Source organism: Coccidioides immitis (genome assembly GCF_000149335.2).
Source record: "Coccidioides immitis RS genomic scaffold supercont3.5, whole genome shotgun sequence".
NCBI classification, from domain to species: domain Eukaryota; kingdom Fungi; phylum Ascomycota; class Eurotiomycetes; order Onygenales; family Onygenaceae; genus Coccidioides; species Coccidioides immitis.
The window spans coordinates 3,108,228-3,135,300 of record NW_004504307.1 but is presented as its reverse complement, the minus strand read 5'-3'; the positions used below and the strand labels follow the sequence as shown (position 1 = coordinate 3,135,300).

Below are 27,073 nucleotides of genomic sequence, written 5' to 3'. Positions count from 1 at the left end.
AGCCCTCGAGACAGCAACATTGACAACAACGGCATCTTCGGTTTGTATTTATGTATTTATTCTTGTCTTTGAGTCTGTGATATCCCGGCATTTCTATTTAATCGGCATTCCACCTCTTCTCGCCGTTTCCTTCCCCCCAAATCCAACCCTTTGCCCCGCCACTCCATCCGCGCCGCGTAGTGATATCCCGCTAAAGGATATTCTTGAAGGAGTTTGGAAGCCGGCTTCAGCTGCGGTATCACCAACATGGCATCGCACGTGGTGGTGATTGACTCTACAGCTCGAAGAGCCACCGTCAAGGTCACGCCGGCCAAGCATCTCAGCGATGTCTTAGGAGAAGCGTGCGCAAAGCTAGGTCTCGATGCTACGCAATATGGCTTGAAGTGAGCCTGTTCTACCTTTATTTGCCTTTCCCGCCGTTTGATGCTAATGACTATGGCTCCAGACATCAGAAGAAACAGGTGGATCTCTCACTCTCCATCAGATTATCTGGCCTCAGCTCCGGGGCCAAGCTCGAACTTGTACAGCTCTCTCGTTCACCTTCAGTCGTCTCCATCGCACTCCAACTTCCCGAGTCAGAGGCGAAAGGCGTGCCTGGTGGTCGGCTGATGGATAAGTTCCCAAGCAGCACCACTCTCTGGCTCGTACTGCGCAAGTTTGAATCTGGGGTGGCAGGAAATGGAACGACGAGAAACCTAACCGCGCGGGGAGCTCCAAACACGACATCGGGCACATCCGGGTCGGGAAGGCTGTTCTATGAAACTCCCGTGATCCAACTTGTAGGAAGAGAGCTTTCTTCTTTTACAGACCTTCAGAGGACCCTAGCTCAGCTGGGATTGAACAGCGGAAGTGCTCTCCTCAGGCTGAGTTTTCGCACCACGGACCGACCCCTGGAAGAGGCTATGAGCGAGATCGATGCGTATTTCAAGTCTGTTGATGCCGAGGAGACGCCGCTAGACAAGTCTCCACCAGTTTCCGAGACTCCCATCTCTTCTGGAACGGGAGAGAGCGCACGTGAGACAACGTCGCAAGCTACTCCTTCCAACACCGATCTTGTGGCTGCGGGAAGCGCAGCAATTGTGCCTGAGTCATCGCAATCCGTCTCAGAAGAACCGCAGCACCCTCTTGTATCATCTCGACCGGTTACAATTTTCGCTCCCCCATCAAGTACAACCCCTCAATCGGCTCAAACACCATATAACGAAGAAGATTATATACCTACGGTTGACCATGCGAAGGCGCATCAGCATCGACTGAACCTGGCTGGTCGTAACAAACGACTAGCAGGAGACGCCGAACTCGCCGCACAAGAGTCTGCGGTCAAGGAGAAGCTAGCCAAAGTCACAGAAGTCGAAGTTAAAGTTCGATTTCCAGATCAAAGTCAGGTGGTGTCTAAATTCAACCGAGAGGATACGGCTGGATCACTGCATGCATTTGTTCGAAGCTGTCTCGACGCTCCTCTTGCGAAAGAGGAATTTTCTCTCTCCTTCTTCCCCAACGTCTCGCACGATCCCGTTGCACACAAGGGACAGGTAATCATTCCCGACACACCCGATAAATTCCTCATTGCAGATCTCAGAATGAATGGCCGCGTCCTGGTCAACTTTTTGTGGAAAGATCACGCTGCCCTCGCCGCGCGCAGCGCAGGAGTTCCCCTACTTCTCCCCGAGCTCAGGGAAAAGGCGAGCCAGATCAAAGTTAAAGATGTCGCCGCCGTCCCGGCGGAGGGCCGCGAAGAAGACAAGAGATCATGGCTGAGGAAGCTCGGGGACGGGGGTGATAAGGGTGGTAAGAAAGGTGGCGGAGGTGGTGTCCCGAAATGGTTGAAGTTACCTGGGAAGAAATGAATAAAACAATATAATAATCCCTTACAGACGGGGATAAGACTTTTTTTTGGCTTATTATTTCTGTTGCCGCGATGAATGGGTTCTGATGACTTGGGAGTTTCACGACGTGATATGGTTTTGTTATGAATGCATGATTTGTACACTTACAGAAATGACCAAAAATAGCCTACATTAGATTGGCGAGCTCGCTGATAATGAAAAGCAACGCCGTCCTTTGCCATAGGTAAAAGAAGTCCTTAAATTGACAGATTGAGTCCCCCGGAAGTAGTGGTGCGAACATGGCTGGCTTCAAAAGAAGTTAAAAAAAAAAAAAAAAAAAGGAAAAAAGGATATCAGGGAATCATGTCATTATTGATTTTGGTTTCGGTGATTTCTAGCTTCGATTTGTCGACGGATGGGTGCGATTTAAACCACATGAAATAAAAAAAAAAACATAATCTCGAAGCCCATCGTCAAAAAACAGATGCCCCACGAAAAGTTCACCGAGCCCTGCGCCTTGTTTCCCAATAAGAAATCGAGGCTTCCCTTCTCTCTCTCGCCTAAGAAAAGGTCCAGATGTCGCATAACACAACACTCTGCCCGTCTCGATAGCACACGCAAGGCCATGGACTCTTTGCACTACGACCACCCCAGGCTACTGCTGCTCCCTCCACATCGCAGAGTTCGGATTTAGTGAGCACCAGTCCGTCTGGCCTCAGCGATGACCTTCTGCATCTCGTCGACCTTTCTCTTGGCACGGCCGAAGGTACCGAGCTAGTAGCAAGGAAAAAGGCGAATGTCAGTAAACGTCACGCAATTCCCTCAGTGTATTCGAGTAAATTGGACCGCGGGGAGGGGGTTGTTGGGCGACTTGGAATCCCACTGCTTCCATATGGTTGGAAAAGCATCTCATGCACTTCTCTCTTTCTCTCCCTTCTCCAAAATTTCCAAAGTCATCCAAAGCACCAACATCGCATCATCCCCCCCCCAAAAAAAAGGCCCAAAGAGGATATAAAAAGGGGGGTGGAGGAGGGGAAAAGCCCTTACTCTCTTCTTAGCCAACTTCCTGGCACGCTTATCCTGGGAGTTTCTCAACAATTCGATGACGCGGCGCTCATACGGTGCGAGACCAGCGACTTCCTTGACGATCTCTCGGACGAACGCGGTACGGCGGGACAAGGCACCCTTTCTTCTCGAGATGCGGGGGCGCTTCTCGATGGCGGAGGTTTTCTAAATATCACACACAATTCCCCATCATTAGCAAAAAAAAAAAGTTCTATCCCCATCGTTTCCCTCGATTCTCCTTTTTCTTTTCGAAAAATGTATCTCCCAAACAACTTCACGGGTGATATTGTGTGTGTGTGTGTCTGTGTGTGTGGAGGGGAGGACAGGGAGACGTACATGGCCCTTGTTCAAGCCGAGAATGAGTCCGGAGCGTTCGTTCGCCATCTCGAATGAATTGTGACGGGAACCGGTTGGTGGTGTTGACTGTTGGAGATGGGGCGGCGTTTGGTCGTCGATGGCCGGTTTGTCGTTCGAGAGACGGAAGAATTCGTTGTGCACAAACAGGACTTGTCTGACTAATTGGCTGGCTTTTGCGGGTTGGTGTGGGCGCAACCAAATTAGGGCTTAGGGCTTAGGGCTGCGAGCTTCGAATTGCTCGAAAAAAGTCAAAAGCTGCAAAAAAGGTTTCATTTTTCGCCCCAACGATCATACAGGTAAGCAGTGAATCGGCGAGATATCCTATGGAGTACGCAGTACAGGCCTTCGATTGGCTTGGTTCTAAGTTTAAAAAGTAGATGAAGTTCATCGAGATCTCTTTCGCCGTCATGAAGTTGAGTACGGTATGTTACTACTTGGCTAGGCTTGTTCTCTAAAGGCTAGAGTTTATAGATCGACCTCATGTATACTCTGTAGCAGAAAACGTCTTTAAAGGAACGGTAGTTGATTGTAGGAGGGAAAAAAAAAAGAAAAGAAAAGAGGTAAGGTACTCAGCCGAAATATGTAATTCTTCATTGATTATTGTCGGGGAATATCATACCTCATCAATTAATTAAAAAGGCTTGAATAGGACGAAAAGGCAAAAAGCCAATGCAAACAAAGAGGGGATATCATTTATGATGTTGCAGAGGACCTCACAAAAGGTGCTCTGTACATAGCGGAACCGATTCAGATACTAGTAACAGAAAGAGGGAGGGAAGTTATATGGGGAAAAAAAGGAAGGATAGTAAGCAAAAATCCGTGATCCAAAATGTAGTCTTTTTCTTTTATCGCTCCCTCGAAGAACAGAACTCTTCAATCAGCCTTTCTAAATCTCTCAGTTTGTATGGTTTCGTCATATATCCCGCCATCCCAACGCGAGTTGCCCGGTCCAGCGCTTCGTCTGTCACATCTGCGCTGACTGCAAACACCGTTGGGGGTCCAAGCGATACCGGCTGTGACGTTTGGCCATGGCCATCTGCATTGAGATCAATATTCGCAAGACGCTCGCGGTACTCCTCTACCAACGCAAAGATCTTCTCCGTTGCTTCGTATCCATCCATGTCAGGCATCCAAAGGTCCATCAGAACAAGGTCAATGGCTTTGTAATCCTTGGTGGAAGGAAGAGTCTTGTCAGCTTCCTGGTCAGAGTCCGGCGGTGATTGAGTTTGAGTTGGATTTGCGGGGTCCATGGCCAAGGTATTGTGGTTGCTGGGGGGCTGGTTTACAGGCGTATTGGGTAAGGTGATATCGGAATTGCTTCGCGAACGGGTCGAAATAGGCGCGCTTGGTGTTGACGGAGGAGGCGACGAGGCTTGGCTTGATAGGATTTCGCTCACGATCCGTACTGCCTCTTTTCCGTCAAATGCCTCGTAGACATCGCTATAACCAAGTTTTGCCAACATATTAACCAGTATTCGGCGGTTGATCTTGTTATCTTCCGCAACAAGGAATGTCAAGGGATGTCTTTTGGCCAACGTCTTGTCGCATGTATGCCTCATAAGCGGTATCGGTTTAGAGTTTCCAGACAAGCGGCGTATCATTTGACTCTGATGAACGCCGTTCTGCTGACCGGGATCCTTCGTGTCAGGCAGCGTCGGCGAGGCCAGAGGCGAAGAAACTTCTCCATTTATTTTTGGCTTGGGCTGATCGGTAGGGGGGCTGTGTGCACCATCAGTCCCCACGGACGGTGCAGTAGATCTAGGTGTTGAGCTGTTCGTGTAAGGGGTGGGTGGACGGCTGACGCTATCGCTAGGGAACAAGGGAAGCCGAATTTGGAACTCTGAGCCACGATTCGGCTCCGTCGTCGATGAGCGAACGCATACTAGATCTCCGCCGAGCTTTCGAGACAGCCCCTTAGCGACCATCAAACCCAACCCGAGTCCTTCTTTGCTTCGTGTAGTCGAGCCATCTTCACGGGCCCAGGGTTTGAACAGCTTTGGCAGAAAGGCTTCCGGTATACCCGTTCCGGTATCCTTGACGTTGATCAAGACACAAGGCGGTTTGCCGCCGACTGTGACGGCGACGGTAATTTCTCCAACTTCGGTGAACTTGAGGGCATTCAGGAACACGCAAGAGACAAGCTTCGTGAGGTCCTTTTCATCGACACATAGGCTCTCTGGGACCGATGGATCCACCCACCAGTCGATGTATTTTGTGGAGGCTTGACCGTTGCAACCCAGCGTCTGTACTTCAATTCTTTCACCACAATCTGTGGACTCGACTCTGGCTGAATCCGGGCGGCCACCCACTTGAAGCGACTCGTTGATGACCAGGCGAAGCAAGTCTCGGACTTTTGTGTAGTGCAAGACCATGGGCGGAAAGACAGCGCGTAAGGGACGCGACGACTGGGATTCACGAGTTGTCGACGGGCGTCGAGCGACAGCATCCAACAAAGCGTCGTCCATCGCATCTTGAGGCGTAGAGTGTACGATCTTGTCACTCTCTTCGATCGCACTTCTTAACTCTGCAGTGCGAGGAGAGACTCCACGGCGGGACGAAGGGGTGCATCGATGTTTCGGCGACGATGAGGACTGCCAGTCCATTGGAGTGCTTCGCCTGCGTTTGTAGGGATTGACCATGATATTGCTGCCTTCGATAAATATGTTTGGGCGATTTTCATGTGAGTCGCCGCTTGATCGAAACGAGCCGTTTTGCATCTCTTCGTCCGCAGGGTTCTGGGGGGTATCAGGGACCTGCATGTTCAAGTTGTACGCATGGACGATATTATCGGCCGCTTCAATGGCCCGTCTGGCGCTATCTGTAGAAACACGTCAACGATCAACTGGCCATTCAATGTTAAAAGCGTGGGCGAAAGGGGGTTGGGGGTTTCGGTTTCCCTGCTGACCTTGAACCGCTTCGATGTTTTCGCGAAATTCAGTAAACATTGGGACCAAGCTGGGATCCAGCTTATTCTCAAGCTTCTCCTGAACGGTAGCATGCATGATATCTAACATACCGACCACACCCTGCATTGGGGTTCGAAGCTCATGTGATAAGCTCCTTGCATACGGTTTAAAAGCTGGAGCAGCCATGGGATTGCTCTGGTTTACAACCGTTTTTGTGGGCTTGCCCTGCAACAACCTCCTATCGAGCTCCTCCCACCTTTGAAGGTGTGGAGGTTTCCTGTGGCCTTCATCGACGGCTATATGCTGAAGTATCAAGTCTTCCAGGGAATGGAGAATCATTTCAAGATACGGCCACGAGACGTCCCGAGAGAGCAAGCCCTCTGCTGTCCACAGGATGCCTACATGAGCGAAACACCTCCCCGCAGAGAAGAGAGGAACAGCAAGATAGGCTTCGACGGGGAAAGGCAATCGATCCGCATCTTTCCCGATAACAGCAGGCAAGCTCTCCGGCACCAGACAGACCTTGTCGTGATTCATTGAAGTACAGGGGATATCCCAGGACAGATATCTGTAATCTCTATGCATCGCTTGAAACCCCTTGCCGTCGTTGTAGTAGACAGCCACACCTAGCAGAGAAGAACTACGTTCGTCCAAAGACAGCATCTCAACGTCGGTGTCTTCTTCATCATCATCATCATCATCATCATCATCCTTCTTGTGGCTTTCCTTGGCGACGAACGCACACTGAGCATGACAGATCGTGGTCAATCCTTCCATGAGCCGGGTCCAAAACGATTCGGTGTCGGCATCCCGCAGCTCATCCTTGAGTGCGACGAGCTGCTCGATGGCGTTGCTCTGACCCGCCTCGAAGAAACGGGAGACATAGTCAATGGGCTTGATGGGGGCCTTGGGGACGACTGCTTCGGGTGGTGAGCTGGAGATAAGGGCAGGATCGGGGTTTGATTCGGCGGGGTCGTTTGACGCAGCAGCGTCGGACTCATCCATCGTTGTCCGCCAACTATGGAGGTAGTAGTGCTGAGGGTCCAGGGCGGGAGACGATGTGTGAACCGGGGGGGGGAAGAGGGGGGGAGGCAAAAGACGTGGAGAAGAGAAATCGTTATTGACAACGAAGAGCTACGGTCGAAAGGTGTTCCCGAATCACGGGGCGGGATTTGAAAGATGCTAGTAACGGTGCGGAGCGATGGGTCAGCGGAAGAAGCAAAACATTGGATGGGCGTGCAGAATAGAACGGGTGAGTGACGGTGGACGTGGGGATCCCTCCCGAAGGGGGCGAAAGATGGCCAGCTGAAGTATTGACGTACAGGTCTTGACGATCATCCGGATGGCCAATGTTTTAATAAGAGGTGCATGAAGCTTGGAGGGAGAGCGGGCGTTGTGAGTGGACATGCAGGACGGCGGGAAGATGCAGAGCCACCGCGACCACCACCACGACAGACAAAGGGAGACGCTAGCTCATGGATTCCGTACAGCTGGGCGGGGCGTGAGAGGGAGCGAGGATGCGAGAGCACAGCAGGAGAGGAGACGATGACTGGAGAAAGTGAGTTGAGAGTGTAAGAGTGTGAGAGTTGAGAGAGAGAGAGAGTGAGAGAGTGAGAGTTGAGAGTTGAGAAGAACTGGGGATTTGGCTGTTGAGGGGGACGGAAAAGGGCTCGAGAAGGGGCAGCCTGCTTAGTTAACGAGTCCTGGCTTCGTCTGGAATCCCGGCCGGTCAAGGACTAGACCAGCCCATATCCGCCGAAAAAATAAAAAAAAATAAGAAATAAAAAAGGAAAAAAGGAAAAAAGAAAAGAGACAAGTATCGAAAGATGCTATGTAATATCTCGAAAAGTAAAAAAACTCTCTGGGATCGTCCCGGCTACGGAGTACGGACGATATCCTCCATCTGCAGTGCACACCTTCACACAGGCGGGCGGCTACAAGATGCATTGCGTCCTCGAGTCGGACTGACCACCAATCCTTTTCCTCCCAACCCACCTGGAAACACAAAAACCACCCCCCCAGCCCAGGCTGTGCCCTGACGCTCGTACTCCGTACAGAGGAAAAACGAGTTGGATGAATTTACAGAGGAAAACGAGTTGGATGAATTACCCTCTTCAGATGATCCGCAAGTGCGTCCAGGCAAAGCCGCGGCGCCATGGCCGGAGATACGAGAGATCTCGCGATAATTCTGCTACGGGCAGCCGAAAACCCCCCATCACGGTCACACACACATACCTAAACATGACTTCCCTCGATCTGGGTTCCTCCACTTGAGTTTGGGACCCTCTGAAGAGTGGGATTGTGTTGTGGAGCACGGCGACTTGGAGCTTTGAAATCCGGACCACGTTCCGCGTCTCCTTTTGCTTCAAATTGTTTTTGTTTTATTTTACTCCGTACAGAGTACGGAGTACTTATTCATTCTATCTCTATTCATTTTTACTTATTTATTCATTCTATCTTTATTTATCTTTACTTGTTTATTTTTTATTTAGGAAAACGAAGCAGCAGAAGTGCGAGCGAAGAAGCGTGCCGAAAGGCCCGTCACCATAAATCGCCTCCACCCGGGGCGAAGCGCAGACCACCACCCTCCAAGGGCTGCCAAAAAGGATAAATGAACTTATTAAATAAAAGGCTGAGAAGCGCGGGAAGTCAAACAAAAAAAAAAAAAAAAAAGAAAGGAAAGAAAAAAAAACCACAGGAAAACCGACCAGAATCTAGACCATTCGAGGAAGAGACGGCAAATCCGTTTTCTCAGCCACCGTCGTCATGCCAGCCAATCGCCCGCCTGCCCCGGCTCGTTGCTTTGGACAGAAGAGTCCCCTGCACGGCCGCCCGGAAGCTCTGTGTGTCGCTCGACCGCCAGCCAGGGCGACGCCGTCCGAACCGTCCAGGGCATGGATGGGGGATCCCAGCTGTCCCCATGTCCCAGATCAACGGCCCTCCGCCGCTCCCCGGCTTTGCCGAACCTTCTTCAGAAAGATGAATAAAAAAAAAAAAAAAAAGTAAAAAAGAAAAAAATTGGGAAAAAAATTGGGAAAATTGGGCAAATTGGAGATAGGGCAAAATGACAAATAGGACAAATGGAGAAATTACTCAATAGAAAAGAATTTTAAAAAAAAAAAAAGAAAGAAAAAAAAAAGAAAAAAAAAAAAGAAAGAGGTAAAAGAAGAAAGTAACAAAATCTATTTCAAAATTCAAGCACCGAAGCTAACCCTAGCAAGTCTATCCAACTGTTCGGAAACGTAGTCTTTGTATTTTTATTAGGTGGTGGCTTTTTTTTTTTTTAAAAAAAAAAAAAAAAAAAAAGGTATCATGGAGAGCGAAATCAATCAATGATCTTGCCCATTGAGCAGAACAAGATGCCTCACAACCTCGACGACCTCATCCTCGCTTATATCCAGGTCAAGGTTGTCCAGCCTCCTTGCAAGCGCCTTATCAAGTAGCATCCTCAGCCGCGAGACGAGCACCCCGATTCTAGCCCAGCCTCGGAGTGACAGCCATCCATCGACCACAAGACCGCGGCCATGTGTGTCCAGAGTAATTGGCCCGCCAAAAAGAAGCAGCGAGTAAGCATTGAAAGCTGTGGAAGGATCATCAGCATTGGTGGCGACACAAAAAAAAAAAAAAAAAAAAAAAAGAAGGGGATACGGAGTACGGAGTAGTTATTTCACTTAACGGGGAGACCCAAAAAAACAAACATCAGAACTTACGGGTTAAGTCGCGGACAAACACCTTACTCGTCGCCATCTTCGAAAAATAACTCACGTATGCCGCCGCTCCCGAGAAGCTCTGCGCGTCGAACAGCGCTGAGCTGGGATGCACAAACACGCGCCCGTTCTCCTCGTTGAAGTACTTGATCGTGCGCGCTTCGGGATCGACTTCGATCGTCCCCGTCATCGACGCGGCGAACCTCTTTTCTGGGAACGATATTGAGGCTACCTGAGGATTGAATGCTCCAGCGATCAAAGCGCGGAGCAACTGCCAGTTTGTGTTATGCCGGTTCCACCGGCGTTCGGACAGTTCCCCATCGCCCCGGTAGCCAACCGGCAGTATGCCAACCTCCTTTAGCGAAGTCAATAGCTGGGCCCGATTAGAAGTGATGTCACGAAGAGTCTGGGGGACCAGAAAATTGTCGTTACACCAAGCCAGTGTCCTCCGATAGCCCTGTAACTTGACTCGCTCTGACCACTGTTGATACGCCACCATGTCAATCAGGAGGTCCCCGTCTCCGGTTGAAAAACTGGCCCTTGCGGCCTTTGCTTCGTCTCGTTGGTCCTTCGGCGATGCGAACGGGCTCTTAGCGGTCAGGATGGCAGCTATGCTCACGCAAGCCTCTAAACATCCAAATATAACACCAAACACCATCAGCTTGGCACAGCGCAGGTCGGCTGGGATTATGGACAGGTATCGGCCGAGGACGGTTAGCTGATCGTTGTCCAGTGCGCCTATGCGATGAAGCGTGCCTATAGCGCCTTTCACAGCAGCTGTGTCCGGCGGGGTGAGGGTCTTTGCGAGGAAACCGGCTACATCTTCGATACCCTTCATTGCTTTGACAGAGAGACAAAGCTGTTCCAGCGGAACCCGCTGTATTTCCGGAGCGGGCCTGGAGGCCATATTATTCTCCGCGTTTCGAGTGTATAACTTATAACAGGTGCCGTTTCTGACTCGCCCGGCTCGACCTCGGCGCTGCTCGCAGGCAGCCTGGGATGCCCAAGTCTCCTCGAGCCGGACAATGTTATCCGCCGGGCTGTAACGCGTTTCCTTGACTCGACCGGTGTCGATGACCGCGACAACGTCTTCAATTGTAATGGACGTTTCAGCAACATTAGTTGCGGCAATAACTTTACGCTTCCCTTTCGGTGCGGCTGAAAACACCCTTTTTTGCTCGTTCGGCGTAAGTGACGCATGCAACGGTAGCAGATGAGCGAACGAGAAATCCCGCATGGTTGCTAAACACCGATCTATTTCCATCGTTCCCGGCAAGAAAATCAAGATGCCCCCGGGTTGATCCTGAAGCTCGGCGTCGATATGGCGTACGGTAGCCGCGATCAAATCATAGCTAATTCCTTTCCCGAGTCTCTGCAGAGCCTTGCCCACGGACAACTCTTCCCGTTCATCGAGGGTCCCTGGAGATTCATCCCAATTCGACACAACACTCGCTTGGTTCAAATCCGTCAATTGGACAACCTGATCAATGTAGATATCTTCAACGGGGAAAGTTCTCCCTGCGATATTAACTCGGCCAACCTGATTCTCACCGCCAAAATACCGTACGAAGAGGTCCGAGTCCAGCGTCGCACTCATCAGAATGAGCTTCAGGTCACGTCGGGCCTTCAGTGCTTCTTTCAGGATCGCTAGAAGGATGTCTGTATCCAAGCTTCGTTCGTGTACCTCGTCAACCACGACGTGAGTGATGTCGGCGAGAGATTCCGCAAGACTGTTGCCACCGACTTGCAGACGACGTAGAAGCACACCAGTTGTCATAAAAGTAATCTTCGTAGCCCCAGACTTGAATTTGCTATCTCCTCGAATGATATATCCAACCTCGTCCCCGACGGCCGAGCAGCGTTCAGCGCTGACCCGATCAGCAAGGCCCAGCGCGGATATACGTCTTGGCTGTGTGCAGACAATATTCGCTGTTGAACCGAGGTCGCGTTGAATCATATCATCAAGCAGAAACTGAACGGACTGGGTACTTTTACCACTCCCAGTCTCTCCGGAAATAATTGTCACTTGGTATGTGTTCACGGCTTGCACAATTGCATCCTGCATGGCCCAAGCCGGAAGACACTTTCTGGCGGTGATCATCTTCAGCTGCTCGGGGCTCCTATGCCCGGATTCCCGCGCTTCACGAATGCCCGCATTCTGCTGGGCTCCTCCTTGCACCTTGGTCCGATGCGGAAGTGTTCGGGAACCTTTTAGGCTGGCTGGTCTGGCGTGTTCATTAACGACCCTCGACGGGGTATCGATAGATATATTCCGTAACTTCCCAGGATTTTCGAGAATACGAGGTATGTTTTCCTCTAGCCAGTCTACCAGGTTAAAGACCATCGGCCCCCCAAGCAAGTTCTCATGGGCATATTGGATAGCCTCTCTGATTGCGCTGAGGCGTATATAAGCTGGTATTTTTTTGGATGATATGGTGAGAACCAGGGGGCAGGTAGGGTATGAAGCGATAGCTGGCTTCTGGAACTGATAGGCTACAGCATACTGCGAATGCAACTGGTCTGATATGATTTCGCACTTATTGCTCGACAGCTTTTTGTATTTTTCACCATATATTGCCTCCAGGGTCTGGTTTTCCTCTTCCCATGCGTCACATTCGCTTTCGGGCAATTCGCCACTTGGGAAAAAATCCCCACTGTCGACAAGCAGGCTTTGAAGACATTCTGCTGCTTTGAGCTCATCATCATTGTTATCCTCAAGTGCTTTTGCGCATAGATCAGTGGAGTAGCCGGCCAAGGCCAGCCGTTTTATTTTAGATTCCCGAGCCAGGTCACCACTGGCAAGGGTTACGCCGGCCGAATAACCCTCCGGAAGACTCCATTTCGGGAGATCGTCCTCCGGAACGTGTATCAATAACCACTCTAACGCTTCTTCCCTATCCTTACATTCCGCCACAGCTTCTTCAACATGGCTCTTGCGGAATCCTAGGTTGCTGAAGTCGTCCACGATTCTTTTCTTTTCAGAATCATGTATCTTAACATCATAGGGGTTCCAAAGAGCGCTTTGCCTGACCAAATCTTCGATCTTTCTGCGTGTCTTCTCGCCCATTTCAATCTTGGGCGCCTTTTGCCAACGAATACCAGGGGGAGGCCTGTTGTCACCACCGGCGGAGCCCAATTGCACAAGTGGTTCCTTTTGCTTCAACTTACCCTTGCTATCTTGCTCAGCCTTGCGCTTCGTGGAGTCGGCGACAGCATTTTGGTGCTCTTGCTGCGCAGTAAAGGGATCGGATTCATACATCCAAGCCTTACCCGCTTTTACGTCGTCCACCTTGAGTTGGGCAAATTCCTTTTTCCAAAGATCACGATAGGTAGGAGGCATCATCATATGTAGATTCTGCATGCTACACACGCGAAATAAGGCATAAGATGCCGCAAAATGACGTGCTTCCAGTGCAGTGGGCTGAGCGGCTAGTTTGCTGTGCGCTTGAGGAAATCGCATTGGGGGAAGCGTCACCGTCTCCTTAGTCTTGGGGTTTGTCTTCTTTAAGATAACGCTGGATATAAAGCCGTCCGGACTTTTGAACTATAGCCAGTGGGCTTCTGTAAATACCAAAAACGTTTAAGGCGATCCAATCTCGAGTCTGCAAGGACTTACCATCGTGTACTCCGGCTTTTCCCATTTCTGTCTCTGACAGTGCTCTGAAAGCATGTTCACGGGCAGTTTCCCCGTCCATGATGCGCCGCCTATAATCGATCTGACGGTTGGTTTCTTAGGTTGTTCCGTTTCACCACCGGCAGACGATTCACCGCCAGCCTTCTGGCCTTTGGATTTGCCTTTCGCATTCTTGGAGTCTCCCCCCGCTACAAAATCATCGATGGATATTTCTTTCGGCTGTTGCTTTGGTGGATTATTCGATTTTCCTCGACTGGCACCGCCCCTTTTCGGGGCCATCGTAAAACCGGATAAAAGGTGTCCCACCCCGGAGCCGTTGCGACCTGATACCTTGTGCTGTTTGATCTCGATGGCTTCGGCAAGACGACTTTTTGATATTCACGGAATCGGATTAGTCAGCATCATCTTGGGATAACTTAGTCCGACTCCAGCCCTCGACAGCCTTCGAAGACGGACAAGCATTGTTGAATCTTTTAGGAACGAGACACGGAGGATTTGTGACATCACCAGTAGCTTTCAAATAATGCCTGCGACACCGCAAACGAGTGAGAAGGACGCGGAGAGAGCCGCAAGTCCTGAGATGGCTGGAAAGACGACCAATGCCTGTATTTCTCCATAGCAGATGGCCCACAGGATACAGCCGGCAATTTCTGACCTGACTCTTCTGTAGTCACGGTTCTAATGTCTAAAAAGCCAAAAGATTCTACCAATACCCCAGAGCTATCGCGAGACAGAACAAAGTTCCCCCGAGCCTTCCACAGTCGAGATGCACTGGGCGCCTATATCGAGAGACCAGAATCTTCGCCGGGGATCGTGTATCATACTGATGACTTCGTCGCGATAAGTGATCTCTACCCGAAAGCTAGCATTCATCTTCTTCTCTTGCCGAGAGATCCATCGAAATATCGCCTCCACCCGTTCGATGCATTTGAAGACCATGAATTTTTGACAAAAGTCCAGGCAGAAGCCCAAAAGCTTCGGAAGACAGCAGCATCAGAATTGCGGCGTCGTTATGGCAAATATTCTGTGTCGGAAAAGGCTCGCTCGGAAGCCATGGATGCCGATCCCGCTCCCGACGAGCTACCCCCGGGGCGGGACTGGGAGAAAGAGATAATGTGCGGCGTGCATGCTCACCCATCGATGAATCACTTGCACGTCCACATCATCTCCAAGGATAGATGTAGCCCGTGCCTGAAGCACAGAAAGCACTACAACAGTTTCTCCACACCTTTTTTCGTTCCCATAGATGATCTGCCACTCGACCACCACGACGCCAGGAGACACCCCGGAAGAGAAGGCTATCTCCAGCAAGACTTAAAATGTTGGAGATGTGGATCCAACTTCGGAAACAAATTTACGTTACTTAAGGATCACCTCAATCAAGAATTCGAAACATGGAAGTGCTATTAGTGCCGACCCTCCAATTTTGCATTTTCTATTCTACGGGAACTAAGTACAGACCAACCCGCCATGTTTACTCTTGGTGGAGCTCATGTTTAAGTCTGGAGAACTGGGGTCTCGAGATGATTGCATCTATTCCCAGGACTTTGCTCTTCCAGCGAAAGGTCTTTCGCGCTAGTTTTAAGTATTCAATCTCCTTCTTGAGCTGCTGCCACTTACGTAGCACGAGAATGTCTTCTCCAGCAATATCTTGAAGGACGTCCGGGGACAGTTGCTGGTAGAAGTTGCCGACAATAAACTTGAACGGCGTTGTGGGACCTGTCAAGAGATGGTTGTGTATCCCTTGCATGGTTACGGTATCGATGAGCCGCTTATGAGTAGTATCATAGGATGACTCCAAAATATCGTGGATGTCTTAGGCCGCGTTATCCGCGTTACGCAACGGATGAGTGTCTCAGATCCTTTTTCTTGATAGCCTAAAGTACCCTGTCGCCTTTCTCAATGCAGGAAACCTCAACCTTGTCGAAATGCTCTTGGCTTTGCATGTTCTGACTGTGAGTCAAGATTGGCCATGTATTCATTCTTATTATACAAGTCTGATCAGATTATACTCACAAATTTTCTAGTTTGTTAACAAATAAGTAGTCCTCTTTATTTTACTCTGCCAGCTAGTTGCACTGTCAATACACACTGGACCCGTTGAAGAGTTTTTTTTATATCTCCGTTAATTCATCCATTAAATAGGCCAATAAGCTAAGGTGCACACGCTCTTCGACGTAAAAGGACCTGAACTCTGTCGAGATGAATTGATGAATCACGATGATGGTGTCGCTAACATATGCGACAGAGATGACTCCCCGCTTGGTCGACTGACTTTTCATGAGAGTCGATAACAAAGACAGATTGAATGGTCCTATTTCGAAGCCCTTTGAGCCATTATATACACTCTCGATCAATTCTAGAATTGACCTACAAACTTGTACTGCCTGAGATTGCGAACTACATTCCAGCCCAGCTTGATGCCAGATTTCCTTTCAACATGTTAAGACAGCTTTTTCTCCCCCCTTATTTACAAGACCTGGTATGGTAAAGACTCCCAAGGTGCTGTTACCCTCGGATCGAGGTCCTTGCAACGTTGAAGAATATTCTGAATCGCTATTTTGGCTGCCAGCATAGTCGAACGCGGTTTCATATATCTGAGGATCATCCCCTGAACGACCCGAATATCTTCCTTGAATGTGACACCTTCAACCGTATTGGTGAAAGGTCCGGGGAAGTCAATTACACTCAAATAATCTAGCCCCTAGGTCTGAACAAGAACGTCTTTGGAGAAGATGGACAGGCTCGGACTACCCTTGGTTTCTTTGGGGCGACAGGTTCACCGCTCTGTGGGCCTTAAAACAGTTAGAAAAGCAAACCCGCAACTTGTGAAAGCATTCCGCATATCTCTATCAAAATCTCTGTAAACGATATCGCGGCTAGTTTGCCAACTTCTATGTTTCAACCTTTTCCATTCTTCACATGCTCCGGGCTTGAGTTTAGTCCAGGAATGACGGACATCTTGATGCTTTCCACTATCGCATCTTCTCTTACGCCAAATCTAAAAGCTTTTGGGGAGTGATGTGAAATGTGAAAGATAGAGGGGAAAAAACAAAGTGATGTAACAGCTCGAACCTGGTCTACGCAAAGGTATGGCAATCGCCTGTTTCGACCGGAAACTTCGGCAAAGCTCCCTTTCTCACCCTCTATGGCGATGAATCAGCCCTATCAATCACTATTGTTGTGTTTGCATCAGTTGCCGGTCAAGGACCTGATTTCCCTATACCCAACACTTTTGCTCGTGCTTGCGCTCCAATAATTATTGATCCCTTCATCATTATCATGAGCAATGCAGCGTATTCATATACTCCTAAAAGATCCATTTATTCCTGATTTATTCCTGCCAACCCTTCTAGTGTAGTCCTAACTTAACCAAGTCAACATTTCCACAATATATACACATCCTTCAAATCCTATTCTCTCTGTGTTGTCGTGTTTGTCGAGATTTGCTGATCAAACAGAGCCGGATCGCGGGACAAACATATGTGCTTAACTTCACCCTACATACTAGATAGGTAGACCCTCATTCTTCTCTGCGACTCTTTTTCAAATTGTCTCTAAGATGCATGCAAGATATAACCTCTCAACTTAGAAGAAACAATCAAACAAAAAGAACTTTCATCCTGTGCAACCTCACGAACGAGCTTAAATAAGCTTAAAATGCTCCTAAGCTTGGCATCACTCTTTCCCCCTTCTGCCACTAGAGAGGACTCCGTATTAGATGAGAAGGCTTCAGCAGCTACTCACCAACTCCTATTGACGTGAGCATCGAAAGGAAACATAAGCTCGCAGAGACTCATACAATTCAATTAACCATAAGGAAAAACTAAGGTTCTAAATAAAAGCAAAAAGAGAATACCTCACAAAGACCAATCTGATAACCCATATTAGAAACTGAATTCAGTCTCCCAACCCCAACCCATGCCCAGAGAAGACTCCCATTTTCCCACCCTACCTTGAATTCTTTGCTCTCACCGAATACGCCACATAATATGAACTCCATCGCCAATCCGATGGAACATATGAGATCCAATTGCACCGCAAAAATAGACATAGGAAATCCACACTAGGGGAGTCCAGAAAAAAAAAAAAAAAATAATCGAGCCACGACTCTAATCCGTGTTGTGTCCACAGTACCATGTCGAATCGTAACTTGAGTCGAGTCAAAAGTTGAAAAATTGATTGTTTCAGGAGTCAGTTAGGAAGGGAAAGCCGAAAGAAAAGAGAGGATTCGACGGACGGCCATGTTGTTTGAAGGCGCCTTTCACTGGTTTATGCACCTCAACTAGCAAAGATAACCCTGTGTTCTGGCCGGTCGCTAGTAGAACATCGGATTCATACGAACAAGGCCAGAGTTATAAGATATCGTGCAAAGGCACCTTAATGAAGAAAGATCCAGTACAATAGGAGATGTGAATGAATGTGGAATGGGTGGGAGCGAAAGTCCAGTCGCCGCAGCCAGGTCGGAGGTTGAATATCATGGCTCGTCAACTTCATCGTCTCATAATAGAATGGCATGGTTTTAAAACGTCCAAAACATAAGAAAAGTTGTCGCGAGAGAAATCACCATAGTTCATAATAACCTCACGGTTTTATTGCATTCATTCCATGTGAGGTGTGGTGAAATAAGGAGAAGATAGCAGGTAAGACCTAGAAGCGCCGAGGTGCTTGGACGTGATTATGCACGGAAACGAGGCGGTTTGAAGGAAACTGAGGGGGCTGAGGGACTTGGAAGCCGCTCAAAGACTCATGTTCAGCAAAAGAGGCTGCTCGTTTAAACCGGCGATCAGAATATTTTTCGTAGATGGCAGGGTGGTGTCTCTGTGGCGCGTCACAGCACTCAAACATCAATTTCATGACAGGATACAGCTGGGAATACGTGTATTTCGAGTAGTGAACATGGGCCGCACCCTAGAAGATGACTCGGTTAGACAAGTACATCAAAGCGCAATCAGCATGAAAGTGAGAGCATACCCAATCCCCTTTTCTCAGCATCATTCGTGCAAGGCAGTGTGCAGCTGCCGCAACAAAACTCGGAGGACTGCCAACAAATCTTTCATCCATGATGGTGATTTCGAGGAAGTACTTGGCCAAGGTTCGGGTTTCGAGGTCGTAATCATCGGCTTTGCTAATTCGACGTAGAAAGTTCATTGGGCCTGGCCATCCAAGCTCAAACTGAAGCAAGCTAAGCATGAATCGTTCCGCCTTTAAGATTTCTTCGGCGGTGTAACCATTATCAACCATGTAAACGATCTCTTGAACGGATGGGCAATTAATCTCTTCGTATTTTGCTGCGATGAAAATCGCAGTTGCACCGACAAGCTGAAGCTTGCCTAGCGAGACAATTTTGCAAGAAAGAAACCGATCAATGTAATTGACACAAAGAAAAAGAGTTTCGGGAAGCAGGTTAAAACGAAGGTGGACTTGTACAATCCAATCCATGAGAACTGAGCGCATAGACCACTGAATTTCAGCTTGAGTGTCCATATAATGGGGATTGGGCATCAGTTTAATCTATTATATCAATAGTCAGTGTTAGCTTTTAACCGGGATGGCGTAGAATCGGTACCTCGAGCTTCCTCATGTAATCAAAAATCTCATCCCCGTATTCGGCAACCATGGTGGGATCGGAGCATTCTTCTTCATAATCCTGGACGTCTCGGGTAGATTCGACTACCTGTTTAGCAAGTGCCAGCTCTTGCTTAATATTCACACTAATTTCGGGAAATAGGACTGTGGTGGCGTTAACAGTGGTGTTATCAGTACTATAAAGCTGCGAGCGAGCAGTCACACATCCATCGTCCACATAGGTCCCATTATCCTCATCCCATGTTTCTTCTGGATCAAATTCTGTGGAATGATGAGCATAAGGCACCATTGCTTCCTCTTCTGAAATTTTTGCAACAAGGCCAGCGATGGGCCTTTCCTGGCTTGTTTGAATGTCCGGCGCAGGACCTGGGCCTGACTTCACTTCAGTTGACAACCCAGAGATCCGAATCGCAGGATTGTGTGGCTTGTAAACCTTGATCTCTCCATTGTCTTCGATGTAAATTCCTCCAAGCTTTTGAAGACCGTCAGTCCCATTGAGCACAGAAGAGTTCTCCTTAGGCTCCTTAGCGTGAATGCTAGAGGCGTCATTGTAATCATGTGAGGTGCAGTGTGCATTGGAGCTTAGGGCTTCTTCAGAAGTGGTATGCTTGGCTTGTGTTGAAGAGGGAGCTGGCTCGAGCAAAGCGGGCAGAACAGATTCCTGAACAACGGTATTGCGTCTTGCAGGCGGCTTCCGGGCGTTTACCGGCAATTTATCCAGAGCAGTAGTCTTTATAGTCGCGGTTCCTGCATCGGCAGTAGTGCTTTTGTTCAATATTTTTGTCGTGGAGGCTTGAGAGGCGCGTTGGTTGGGTCGGGCGATGGAAGCAAGCTTCTCCGTTGGTCTCAGCTTTTCCTTCGCGCTGGCAGTGAAGCTATCGTCTTTCGCCAACCGTAGAATATTCGCGGTATTGCTAACGTTGCCCAATGCAGCTCGCTTCAGGGGTTCCTTGGCTCCATCAGCCCCGGCAAGTGTCGACAATGCCGGGGTGGACTTGTTGCGTTGGTGAAGAGTTTTGCCGTTGAGGTTGGCGATCGGCGCATTCTCGTCGCCCCGAACGCGCAAGGCCTTCGGACGCTGTGGCTATATACAAAGAAACATTAGCGATGCTCCGAGTCTGCATCAAAGGGGGTTTAAAAATGAACCCCAGTGACATGTGCATGTGGCCCACGGGCACATCAGATATCATTGGGACTATCATACCTTAGCATCCATTATTCAATACGATAGAGATCGCAGATTCAATCCTCGAATCGAGATATAGTGTAAGGTTGAGTCCCGTTAAAAAAGAACCCTCATTCACTGCTGGATTTCGTCTTTGCAGTATTCCGTAGAAAGCCTCGAAACTTTACTGCAATCTCATCAGGACCCCCAATTGCGCGGGCCCCCCCTTGAAATAGCAAGCTCAGCAGCCCTTTACCGGTCAGCGAAGACAAGCCAAAGGACGCGAGGAGAAGAGAGGTCCAGGTTGCGTGTGTGGACGTGCGAAAGGGCTTGTTGTTACTGCTGATTTCCTTGCTTGGAGCCGCTGAAGAGGCAGCCAGGAGCAGTAAACAAAGCTAGTCCCAAAGGGGGAAAGGGGCCGGTCGGTTTGGCCGAGCAACCATCAGCACGCCTTGATTACGTCACAAGCTTTTGCACCAGACACGTCCTCCCGCACACGGTGGAGAGAGCGCAGAAGCCCGCACTCCGCCCAACACAGCTGGGATTTGAGAGGCACAGACTGCTGCTGTATTCACACAGTCAATGCGACATATTTTGTGAATTTTTTAACTGAAATTGAGCGTGAAATTGGGTGGATATTCACATGTGGTTAGCTTCCAGCACTTCACGCGTGAAGAAACACGCTACAACACCAGTTCACGTGATGATGGAACACCCGCGGAATTTCCATCCATGACCAGCACATCAGACGAGAAGGAATGAGGGACAAAGCCACACAGAATGGCATCATAAAAGCAAAACTTGATCCAAATACGCGGATCTAAACATCTGCGGCCTGCACCGCTGAATTATCCCGTCCTCTCTGCAGGGTTGACCAGCGAGATTTGGCGGGTAAGCTAGCCGGGTTGATCCGACCAGCCAGCGCTTTCGGGGTCGTCCGAATCGAATAACGAACCTGACGGGCGTCTACCCTCATTATGGTCGCGGCGACGGACGCGCGATGGGGTGTCCTTCGGATCGGTGAGGAAGTCGAGACCTGCTTCGGCGGTCACAAGGTAGTTGTGAGAGTTAAGTTGTTCCGAGCCTGCCAAGACGTGCGCAAAAGTCTCAGCTTCGAATTCCTGCATAATCGCCGGTTCCAGTTTCAGGCTGTCCTGTCGCTTTGGCCTTTCGCCTGAGTTTCTTTGTTGGAAACAGCGTAAGTATGTATGCAGCATATGCACAGTAGACATGGCCGAGGCGAATTCTTTTGCATGATAACATCGGGACTGATGGACGGTGAGGGCTGCCGGGGACTGACGCCTACTGTTACGGCATGTAGTTTTAGAAAATGAATCTTTTTAACCTACGATGGACTCGAGCTCGGATTTTTTCCAATCATATAATATTCTCATTGCAACCTCGATGCCGTTCCATGGGACCGACGAGAGCATGGATTCTCATCGTCAATGATGAATCGCTCCTCCAGGTCAAGGCTGGAAATCCGACGCAAATTCTATCCTAACGCACCAATGAACATGGAAATTTCATTCTGATATAGGTACATACATGGTAGTTTGATGTTTGTTGCAGTCGAATAATTGCCAGGATTTTTGGCCAAAGTGGTATGTTATGGAACGGCTTGCATCTGTCCATCCTCCAAAGTGGAGATCGTCCTCCGAAAGATGGAACAGCACCACCACCCTATTAGCAGGGTGTATGGGCCCCAGTTTTTGTCAGCCTGTCGGGCATTCTGGTTTCTTTCTTTGCCAGAGACTGACAGGCCCTCTTTGAAGCTGTTTCCAGTAACTTTCTAGGGGAAAATTCTCGGTCGCACAAACAGCGTTCCCCAAACTCACTCCTGTTCAGTTGAAATTGACCCCTCAAAATTAGCTCGGGCCACAGGAATTGAAAGGGGGGCAGTGATTCACCAGGATTGACCCGGAAATAGTGATTAGGACGGGTCCAGCTGCCTTGACGTGGCCGCCGCAGAGGCTGTTCTCTCAGCCAACCAACGGCCGGCACTTGTATGTGGTGGCTATCTCGCCCGTCTTCGCTCTCCTCTTTGGCGAACGGGCACGATCGCACCTCGAGATTGGAGAACGAGGGAAATCCACAACCCGATCAGCAGCGGTAGTTAGAGAACCCGGCCCAGAAAGCTCGTCGCTTGGGGCGATTTCCCAAAAGATTCGCATTTTGGAAGCAATGCGACCGGATTCAAAAAAGAGCGCCATGCCCCAGCTTTCTACGCCTCCTAAACTGTCCACTCCTCAATCTTACGACCTTCTTCCAGGGTCAATTAAAAGCCTCTCGTAATCTGAAAGTATATTGTTTCTCTGTACGGAGTACCGCGCTCCAGGCCAAATGCGACATAACTCGCTGCCACATGTTTTTTGCGACAGTCCCCAGCGGAAACGAGTGCAAGGAGATGATAATGAACATAGTAAATAATGATATTTGCAGAGAAAATTTTCAGACAGGAGTTTCTGAAGAATAACCGTAGATAATTAATTATCGGATGAGAAGCGTTGAGAGTCGTGTCTGGTGGTCATGCTCCATCCACCGCATGTTCCTTCACCTATTTAGGTGTGAAACCTCCACTGTTCGCAACTTCGCTCTCCCAACATCTCCCTTATCCTCTTGCGCCTCTCGACAACGGCCATTTCAATCAACAACACTCTTGCTTGTTTTTATCTTTGGATCCAAGTACATAATAGTGGTTTATGTGAGCCTTTTGCCTTATATTGTCATTTGCTCTTTTCTGTCTGCTGTTGCTTGAGTTCTCCTCTCTGCTTCCAGGAGCCCACCGACTGGGTTCTGCACCAAAAACCCTCACCGTCCACATCGTCGTCAACGCTCATCGTCTGTACTTACGGCCGATGGCCGTCATCCCTGTATGATTGCGATTCAGCTTTGACTTCTTTGGAGAAGCCCAGGTAAGTTTTTCTGTCGATTCGGCCTCATCCGGGCTCTCCTCAAATTCGAGGGTCGGCCACAGCTGCACTCTTCCTGTCCTCTCGAGTTTGACTCAATCATCATCACCAAATGGCTGTATGCCTGCTATGGAGTCATCGCGATTTTCGAGTCGATGGTATTCCCCAACTTTTGTGACCAAATGCTGATAATGCCACCTTTGTCCTGTAGTGCATCGCCTTCCCGTCTTAGCCGCTACCCCGTCCTTGCGCGGACCTCGAAACCTACGGTTTCTTCGAACTATCCCCTTAACTATAGACCGATTTTGAATTCTCTACCCCTCAATAATTTCACTATTGGGACCGAAAACCGCTACGGCTGTTATGAGATAGATGGAGGTCACAAACCTCATTTCGAACCTGCCGCTGAAACCCGGTACCAAGTCAAAAGATGCTAGTCTACACGAAACTACAAAAGACCACATTTCTGATCACTTTTCACACGATAGCACTGCAATGATGGCTGTCTCCCCCAAAAATCATACAGTTCTTGAAAATGGGTATTCAACGCCACCTGACCCGTCCCCATCTCACGATGGAAGCACCGGGAACTTAGTAGCCCAACAAGCTTCATCCGTGAATCCACCCCCCAAACATGTCGCTTTTGAATTGTTGCTTGACGAAGAGTCGAAAATGAAAGCAAGAATACCAATGAGGGTACAGATCTTTCCCCATGATACTACGGACTCCATCGTCACGACCGTGAAAAATTTCTACGGTATCTATGATGGAACGGGTAGCGGTGTGAGTTTCGAAGACGAAAATGCGACGACCTTGATCGCACGCTACGAAAATCTGCGGAACAATATGACGGTATACGTCCGTGTGATCCCAAATCACGGTCACTCGGCTCGCCAGCCGTACTATGGAGGACCTCAAAATGAGGGTGCCGCCCGCCCTTGTCTTGGAGAGCCATTCCGACCGTCGTCAAATCATGGTCGGCCGCCTTCAAGGCCGACATCTAGGGTTTCACGGAAGCGTAGTGCCTCTCCGTCTGGACGTGGACGTCGAAGTGCATCTACTCAAAAGGCGCCACGATCGGGCAATAAAAGTCGCGGCTCCAGCACCCATGGTAGCTTCCTCGAAGATGCCCTAGTCCCCTATAGCGACAGTGATGGTGGTCACGCCTCCATCACTAGCTCAAAGAAAGGGAGAAATGATCATTTCGCCAGCTCCGACATCAGTATGGAAAACATCCTTCATGATGGTCGAAGGAAGAGACCAAAATTTGACAGTTCGGTATGAACCTCTACTCTACCCACGTGTTACATCCTTATTATGATCACCATCTGTGTATCCCAATTTATCTAACCTTCTTCTCTTCGTCTAGGAATTACCCTTGTTCGCTCCTCCCCAAGTCCCTAGAACCACATCTACCTCATCCATATCGCCCCAACGACGCACGACGATCCAGGACGGTGCTTCACCCTTCGCAAGGCCAGCACATCCTTTTGGAGCACAACACCCATTGCATTCTCCTCAGGGTCTTAGAAATCACGAGCAGTTATATTCTCTTCAAGGGAATTCTCCTTACGCCACACCTGGAGCCCCACACCACGGGCATCATCTGCGAGAACGTACTAATTCTCACTCTGTTGGATCGTACGGAAACCGAGTAAACAACTATGGTATTCTTCCGACCCCAGATCCCACAATCGCGAGTTGCATCTCAGACGAAGATGTGGCTATGCAGTTAATTCGGCTTGGTGATGCGTCGAATTTCTCCCACGGCCGCACCTCTCTGTCCACAGCGGACGATGCTTTTAGTGGCATTGTCGATGCTTCATCGACCGGGGCAACTTCGGACGGAGAGATGAGTGGAGATGAAGATATACTACCTCACAAAACAACACGAATGGATCATGACGGCTGCGACCCGAGCAGCGATGGCATTGATGGGGAGTATCAACCGGAGGGTCTCCCTGTCGCTCTAAAGAGCGAGTGTGAAGATGGTGATCATTATGACGCTCAAGCTGCGAGGGCCAAACGAGCCAAGCACAAGCCAAACGCAATGGCTAGTGCAAAAACAAAGCAGGGTACAATCTCCAAGTCAGCCAAGGTCACAAAGGCACGTTCCACTACGGCGACTCGAAAGACAAAATCGGCTATTGTCAGCGGCACCAACAAAATCGCACCCCCGCCACCTCCGATCATGAATGCGCAAGTGGCACGCAAAGCGTCTGGATCCGGATTGAATTTCCAGCACCAGCTCGCAGCCGACGAAGAGGACTTATCCACCAAACCACGGTGCCAGCGATGCCGCAAGAGCAAGAAAGGTTGCGATCGGCAACGACCTTGCCAGCGATGCAGGGATGCCGGTATTGGTATTGAAGGGTGCATCAGTGAGGATGAAGGCAACGGGCGCAAGGGTAGATATGGACGCCACATGGGCGTGCCTATCAAGAAGGTGATGAACCCAGTCCCTGCCGGTTCAGAGCCCCAGACCATGGGACTTTCATTTGCCTCAGCTTCTGCTGCTCAGGCTGCCAGTAAGAAAAGAAAGAGATAATTCCTCCGGGCTATCCAGTATCTATGCTATCGCAGTCCGGGTTCCGCAATTTATATTATTTTTTAACGATGTCAATTCGGGCCCTTGCTGCCACCCAGTCCGCCCATCCCTCGGACACGCCCTGAATATGACCGGCGGAATGTCTTATTCACTGTGATAACTCTTCTCACTATGGTATGCTTGTCCTTTATCGATGTTTAGTCTATAGCTTATATTTGGAGTACTGCTTAAGTGTTTCTGGCATTTTTCAATTTGATGTGTGTTGTTCCAAGCATAGAGCACCAGCTCCATTCATGACTTTCGAGAAGGCAGGTTTCCTTGCCCGGTAGTATAACCTTATATGTTATCAATCGTTTTATTCTGAGGAAGCCTTTCTTCTTTACACTCGTTTTCCTATTATCGGGATAGGTTATCCTCTCCTTCGCCCTCTCTCCTTGAGTCAATTCCTTGCATTGCTGTCTCCTTTTCAGTTTTTCCTCTTCTTTTTATTTTTTTCCTTCTCTCTCCTTTTTCCCCTTGTTCCTTTTCCGAGCAATGCGCCTATCTCACAGTATCTATTTAATTGATGCTTGTTGCTGAATGCCCTATCTCTCGAGGTCCCTCTCTCCCAGTTTCCCGTTCTTTTCCATACTGGGCTTGGAGAGGCTACGAAAAAGATGCTGCTTCGATGCACCATACACACTCCCAGCTTCATTTCATTTCTCTATGTGTTTAGCTACTGTCCTTACTGCATATGTTTATAGCTATTGTTGGGGTGTCTTGTATTCGGTTATGAATTCCTTTCTTATCCCACTGCTGCTCCCATTTGCTCTGCCGCGATTGTGATTTGTCGTCGAGTTCGAGTCTACAAGTAATATGTAGCGAGTACTGCGTATAATCTTATCTTATTCAGGCTGAGTTGACAGTCACGCGACGCGGCGTTCCGTGTAAGTAGCGGCACAGTCTCGGGGATCCTGATGCGCTCTGAGCTTCGCCGTTCGCAGCTGTATCTGCGCCACCGGCACACTTCCAATGGCAAAAGGTCGTTTGGCGTGCGATTCACCTGACCGCTGACTGGACGAAAGCTGTAGCCTCGCCGGAGCCACAGGGTAATTAACCGTATATGGTTAGCGCTAAAATTGCAAGTGGGGGCGTCGGAACATCAACGGGCCGATACGATTCCGAAAAGAGTCGGCGGTGGAAACTGTGGATGCGGCGGATTTGAAGGCGGGCGAGTTGATATTAGGCCGGGGAGAATCAGCGATAGTTTCTCTTTATTCAGATAGCATTTCATCCTGCCTATATTCAGGCGATATAGGCATACTTGCGATTTGGAGTTTAAATCTATAATGACATAGCGCACTGTTACCCTTAGACCCCTTGAC

At 49.2% G+C, this 27,073-nt stretch overlaps 9 protein-coding genes across 9 annotated transcripts; 4 read left to right on the top strand and 5 right to left on the bottom strand.

Moving 5' to 3' along the window:
- The first annotated feature begins 6 nt into the window (after positions 1-6).
- CIMG_09535 (UBX domain-containing protein) lies at positions 7-2,093 on the top strand. Its single transcript, XM_001239913.2, has 2 exons — positions 7-383; positions 446-2,093. Exons 1-2 carry the CDS (start codon positions 247-249, stop codon positions 1,845-1,847), a joined length of 1,539 nt encoding a protein of 512 aa, XP_001239914.1. The 5' UTR covers positions 7-246; the 3' UTR covers positions 1,848-2,093.
- Positions 2,040-3,364, bottom strand: CIMG_09534 (60S ribosomal protein L36). The gene is made up of 3 exons (XM_001239912.2): positions 3,228-3,364; positions 2,874-3,056; positions 2,040-2,600 (listed from the first exon to the last, which is right to left on the bottom strand). Exons 1-3 carry the CDS (start codon positions 3,273-3,275, stop codon positions 2,517-2,519), a joined length of 315 nt encoding a protein of 104 aa, XP_001239913.1. The 5' UTR covers positions 3,276-3,364; the 3' UTR covers positions 2,040-2,516.
- A 242-nt stretch (positions 3,365-3,606) lies between these two features.
- On the bottom strand, positions 3,607-7,729 carry CIMG_09533 (sensor histidine kinase/response regulator). The gene is made up of 3 exons (XM_001239911.2): positions 7,477-7,729; positions 6,154-7,336; positions 3,607-6,066 (listed from the first exon to the last, which is right to left on the bottom strand). Exons 2-3 carry the CDS (start codon positions 7,157-7,159, stop codon positions 4,094-4,096), a joined length of 2,979 nt encoding a protein of 992 aa, XP_001239912.1. The 5' UTR covers positions 7,160-7,336; positions 7,477-7,729; the 3' UTR covers positions 3,607-4,093.
- Positions 7,523-8,340, top strand: CIMG_09532 (uncharacterized protein; the record flags this gene model as incomplete). The annotated part of the gene is made up of 3 exons (XM_001239910.2): positions 7,523-7,712; positions 7,952-8,037; positions 8,212-8,340. 3 exons carry the CDS (start codon positions 7,523-7,525, stop codon positions 8,338-8,340), a joined length of 405 nt encoding a protein of 134 aa, XP_001239911.2.
- A 1,143-nt stretch (positions 8,341-9,483) lies between these two features.
- CIMG_09531 (DEAD/DEAH box helicase) lies at positions 9,484-13,818 on the bottom strand (the record flags this gene model as incomplete). The annotated part of the gene is made up of 3 exons (XM_001239909.2): positions 13,478-13,818; positions 9,865-13,405; positions 9,484-9,734 (listed from the first exon to the last, which is right to left on the bottom strand). Exons 1-3 carry the CDS (start codon positions 13,772-13,774, stop codon positions 9,484-9,486), a joined length of 4,089 nt encoding a protein of 1,362 aa, XP_001239910.1. The 5' UTR covers positions 13,775-13,818.
- Positions 13,819-13,965: 147 nt separating this feature from the next.
- On the top strand, positions 13,966-15,605 carry CIMG_09530 (aprataxin-like protein). Its single transcript, XM_001239908.2, has 2 exons — positions 13,966-14,100; positions 14,166-15,605. Exons 1-2 carry the CDS (start codon positions 14,019-14,021, stop codon positions 14,903-14,905), a joined length of 822 nt encoding a protein of 273 aa, XP_001239909.2. The 5' UTR covers positions 13,966-14,018; the 3' UTR covers positions 14,906-15,605.
- CIMG_09529 (uncharacterized protein) lies at positions 15,373-16,818 on the bottom strand (the record flags this gene model as incomplete). Its single annotated transcript, XM_001239907.2, has 6 exons — positions 15,373-15,448; positions 15,683-15,865; positions 15,970-16,192; positions 16,388-16,496; positions 16,571-16,641; positions 16,722-16,818. 6 exons carry the CDS (start codon positions 16,816-16,818, stop codon positions 15,373-15,375), a joined length of 759 nt encoding a protein of 252 aa, XP_001239908.2.
- A 470-nt stretch (positions 16,819-17,288) lies between these two features.
- On the bottom strand, positions 17,289-21,197 carry CIMG_09528 (G2/mitotic-specific cyclin cdc13). The gene is made up of 4 exons (XM_001239906.2): positions 20,289-21,197; positions 19,065-20,168; positions 18,470-19,009; positions 17,289-18,406 (listed from the first exon to the last, which is right to left on the bottom strand). The coding sequence occupies exons 1-4, from the start codon at positions 20,298-20,300 to the stop codon at positions 18,146-18,148; spliced, it is 1,917 nt and encodes a 638-aa protein (XP_001239907.2). The 5' UTR covers positions 20,301-21,197; the 3' UTR covers positions 17,289-18,145.
- A 1,679-nt stretch (positions 21,198-22,876) lies between these two features.
- On the top strand, positions 22,877-27,055 carry CIMG_09527 (C6 zinc finger domain-containing protein). Its single transcript, XM_001239905.2, has 3 exons — positions 22,877-23,164; positions 23,373-24,439; positions 24,531-27,055. The coding sequence occupies exons 2-3, from the start codon at positions 23,534-23,536 to the stop codon at positions 25,707-25,709; spliced, it is 2,085 nt and encodes a 694-aa protein (XP_001239906.2). The 5' UTR covers positions 22,877-23,164; positions 23,373-23,533; the 3' UTR covers positions 25,710-27,055.
- The last annotated feature ends 18 nt before the right edge of the window (positions 27,056-27,073 follow it).

What these genes read in the sequence shown, in the direction of transcription:
- CIMG_09535 (XM_001239913.2), top strand. Translation starts at nt 247, where the DNA reads ATGGCATCGCACGTGGTGGTGATTGACTCTACAGCTCGAAGAGCCACC. An exon ending in GCTACGCAATATGGCTTGAA is followed by an intron (nt 384 to 445) that starts GTGAGCCTGTTC and finishes CTATGGCTCCAG; the next exon opens with ACATCAGAAGAAACAGGTGG.
- CIMG_09534 (XM_001239912.2), bottom strand. Translation starts at nt 3,275, where the DNA reads ATGGCGAACGAACGCTCCGGACTCATTCTCGGCTTGAACAAGGGCCAT. An exon ending in TCGGCTTGAACAAGGGCCAT is followed by an intron (nt 3,057 to 3,227) that starts GTACGTCTCCCT and finishes TGTGATATTTAG; the next exon opens with AAAACCTCCGCCATCGAGAA. An exon ending in GGAAGTTGGCTAAGAAGAGA is followed by an intron (nt 2,601 to 2,873) that starts GTAAGGGCTTTT and finishes CCTTGCTACTAG; the next exon opens with CTCGGTACCTTCGGCCGTGC.
- CIMG_09533 (XM_001239911.2), bottom strand. Translation starts at nt 7,159, where the DNA reads ATGGATGAGTCCGACGCTGCTGCGTCAAACGACCCCGCCGAATCAAAC. An exon ending in AAACATCGAAGCGGTTCAAG is followed by an intron (nt 6,067 to 6,153) that starts GTCAGCAGGGAA and finishes GTGTTTCTACAG; the next exon opens with ATAGCGCCAGACGGGCCATT.
- CIMG_09530 (XM_001239908.2), top strand. Translation starts at nt 14,019, where the DNA reads ATGCCTGCGACACCGCAAACGAGTGAGAAGGACGCGGAGAGAGCCGCA. An exon ending in TGGAAAGACGACCAATGCCT is followed by an intron (nt 14,101 to 14,165) that starts GTATTTCTCCAT and finishes ACTCTTCTGTAG; the next exon opens with TCACGGTTCTAATGTCTAAA.
- CIMG_09528 (XM_001239906.2), bottom strand. An exon ending in ATTACATGAGGAAGCTCGAG is followed by an intron (nt 19,010 to 19,064) that starts GTACCGATTCTA and finishes TTGATATAATAG; the next exon opens with ATTAAACTGATGCCCAATCC. An exon ending in TGCTGAGAAAAGGGGATTGG is followed by an intron (nt 18,407 to 18,469) that starts GTATGCTCTCAC and finishes GTCATCTTCTAG; the next exon opens with GGTGCGGCCCATGTTCACTA.
- CIMG_09527 (XM_001239905.2), top strand. Translation starts at nt 23,534, where the DNA reads ATGGAGGTCACAAACCTCATTTCGAACCTGCCGCTGAAACCCGGTACC. An exon ending in GACCAAAATTTGACAGTTCG is followed by an intron (nt 24,440 to 24,530) that starts GTATGAACCTCT and finishes CTCTTCGTCTAG; the next exon opens with GAATTACCCTTGTTCGCTCC.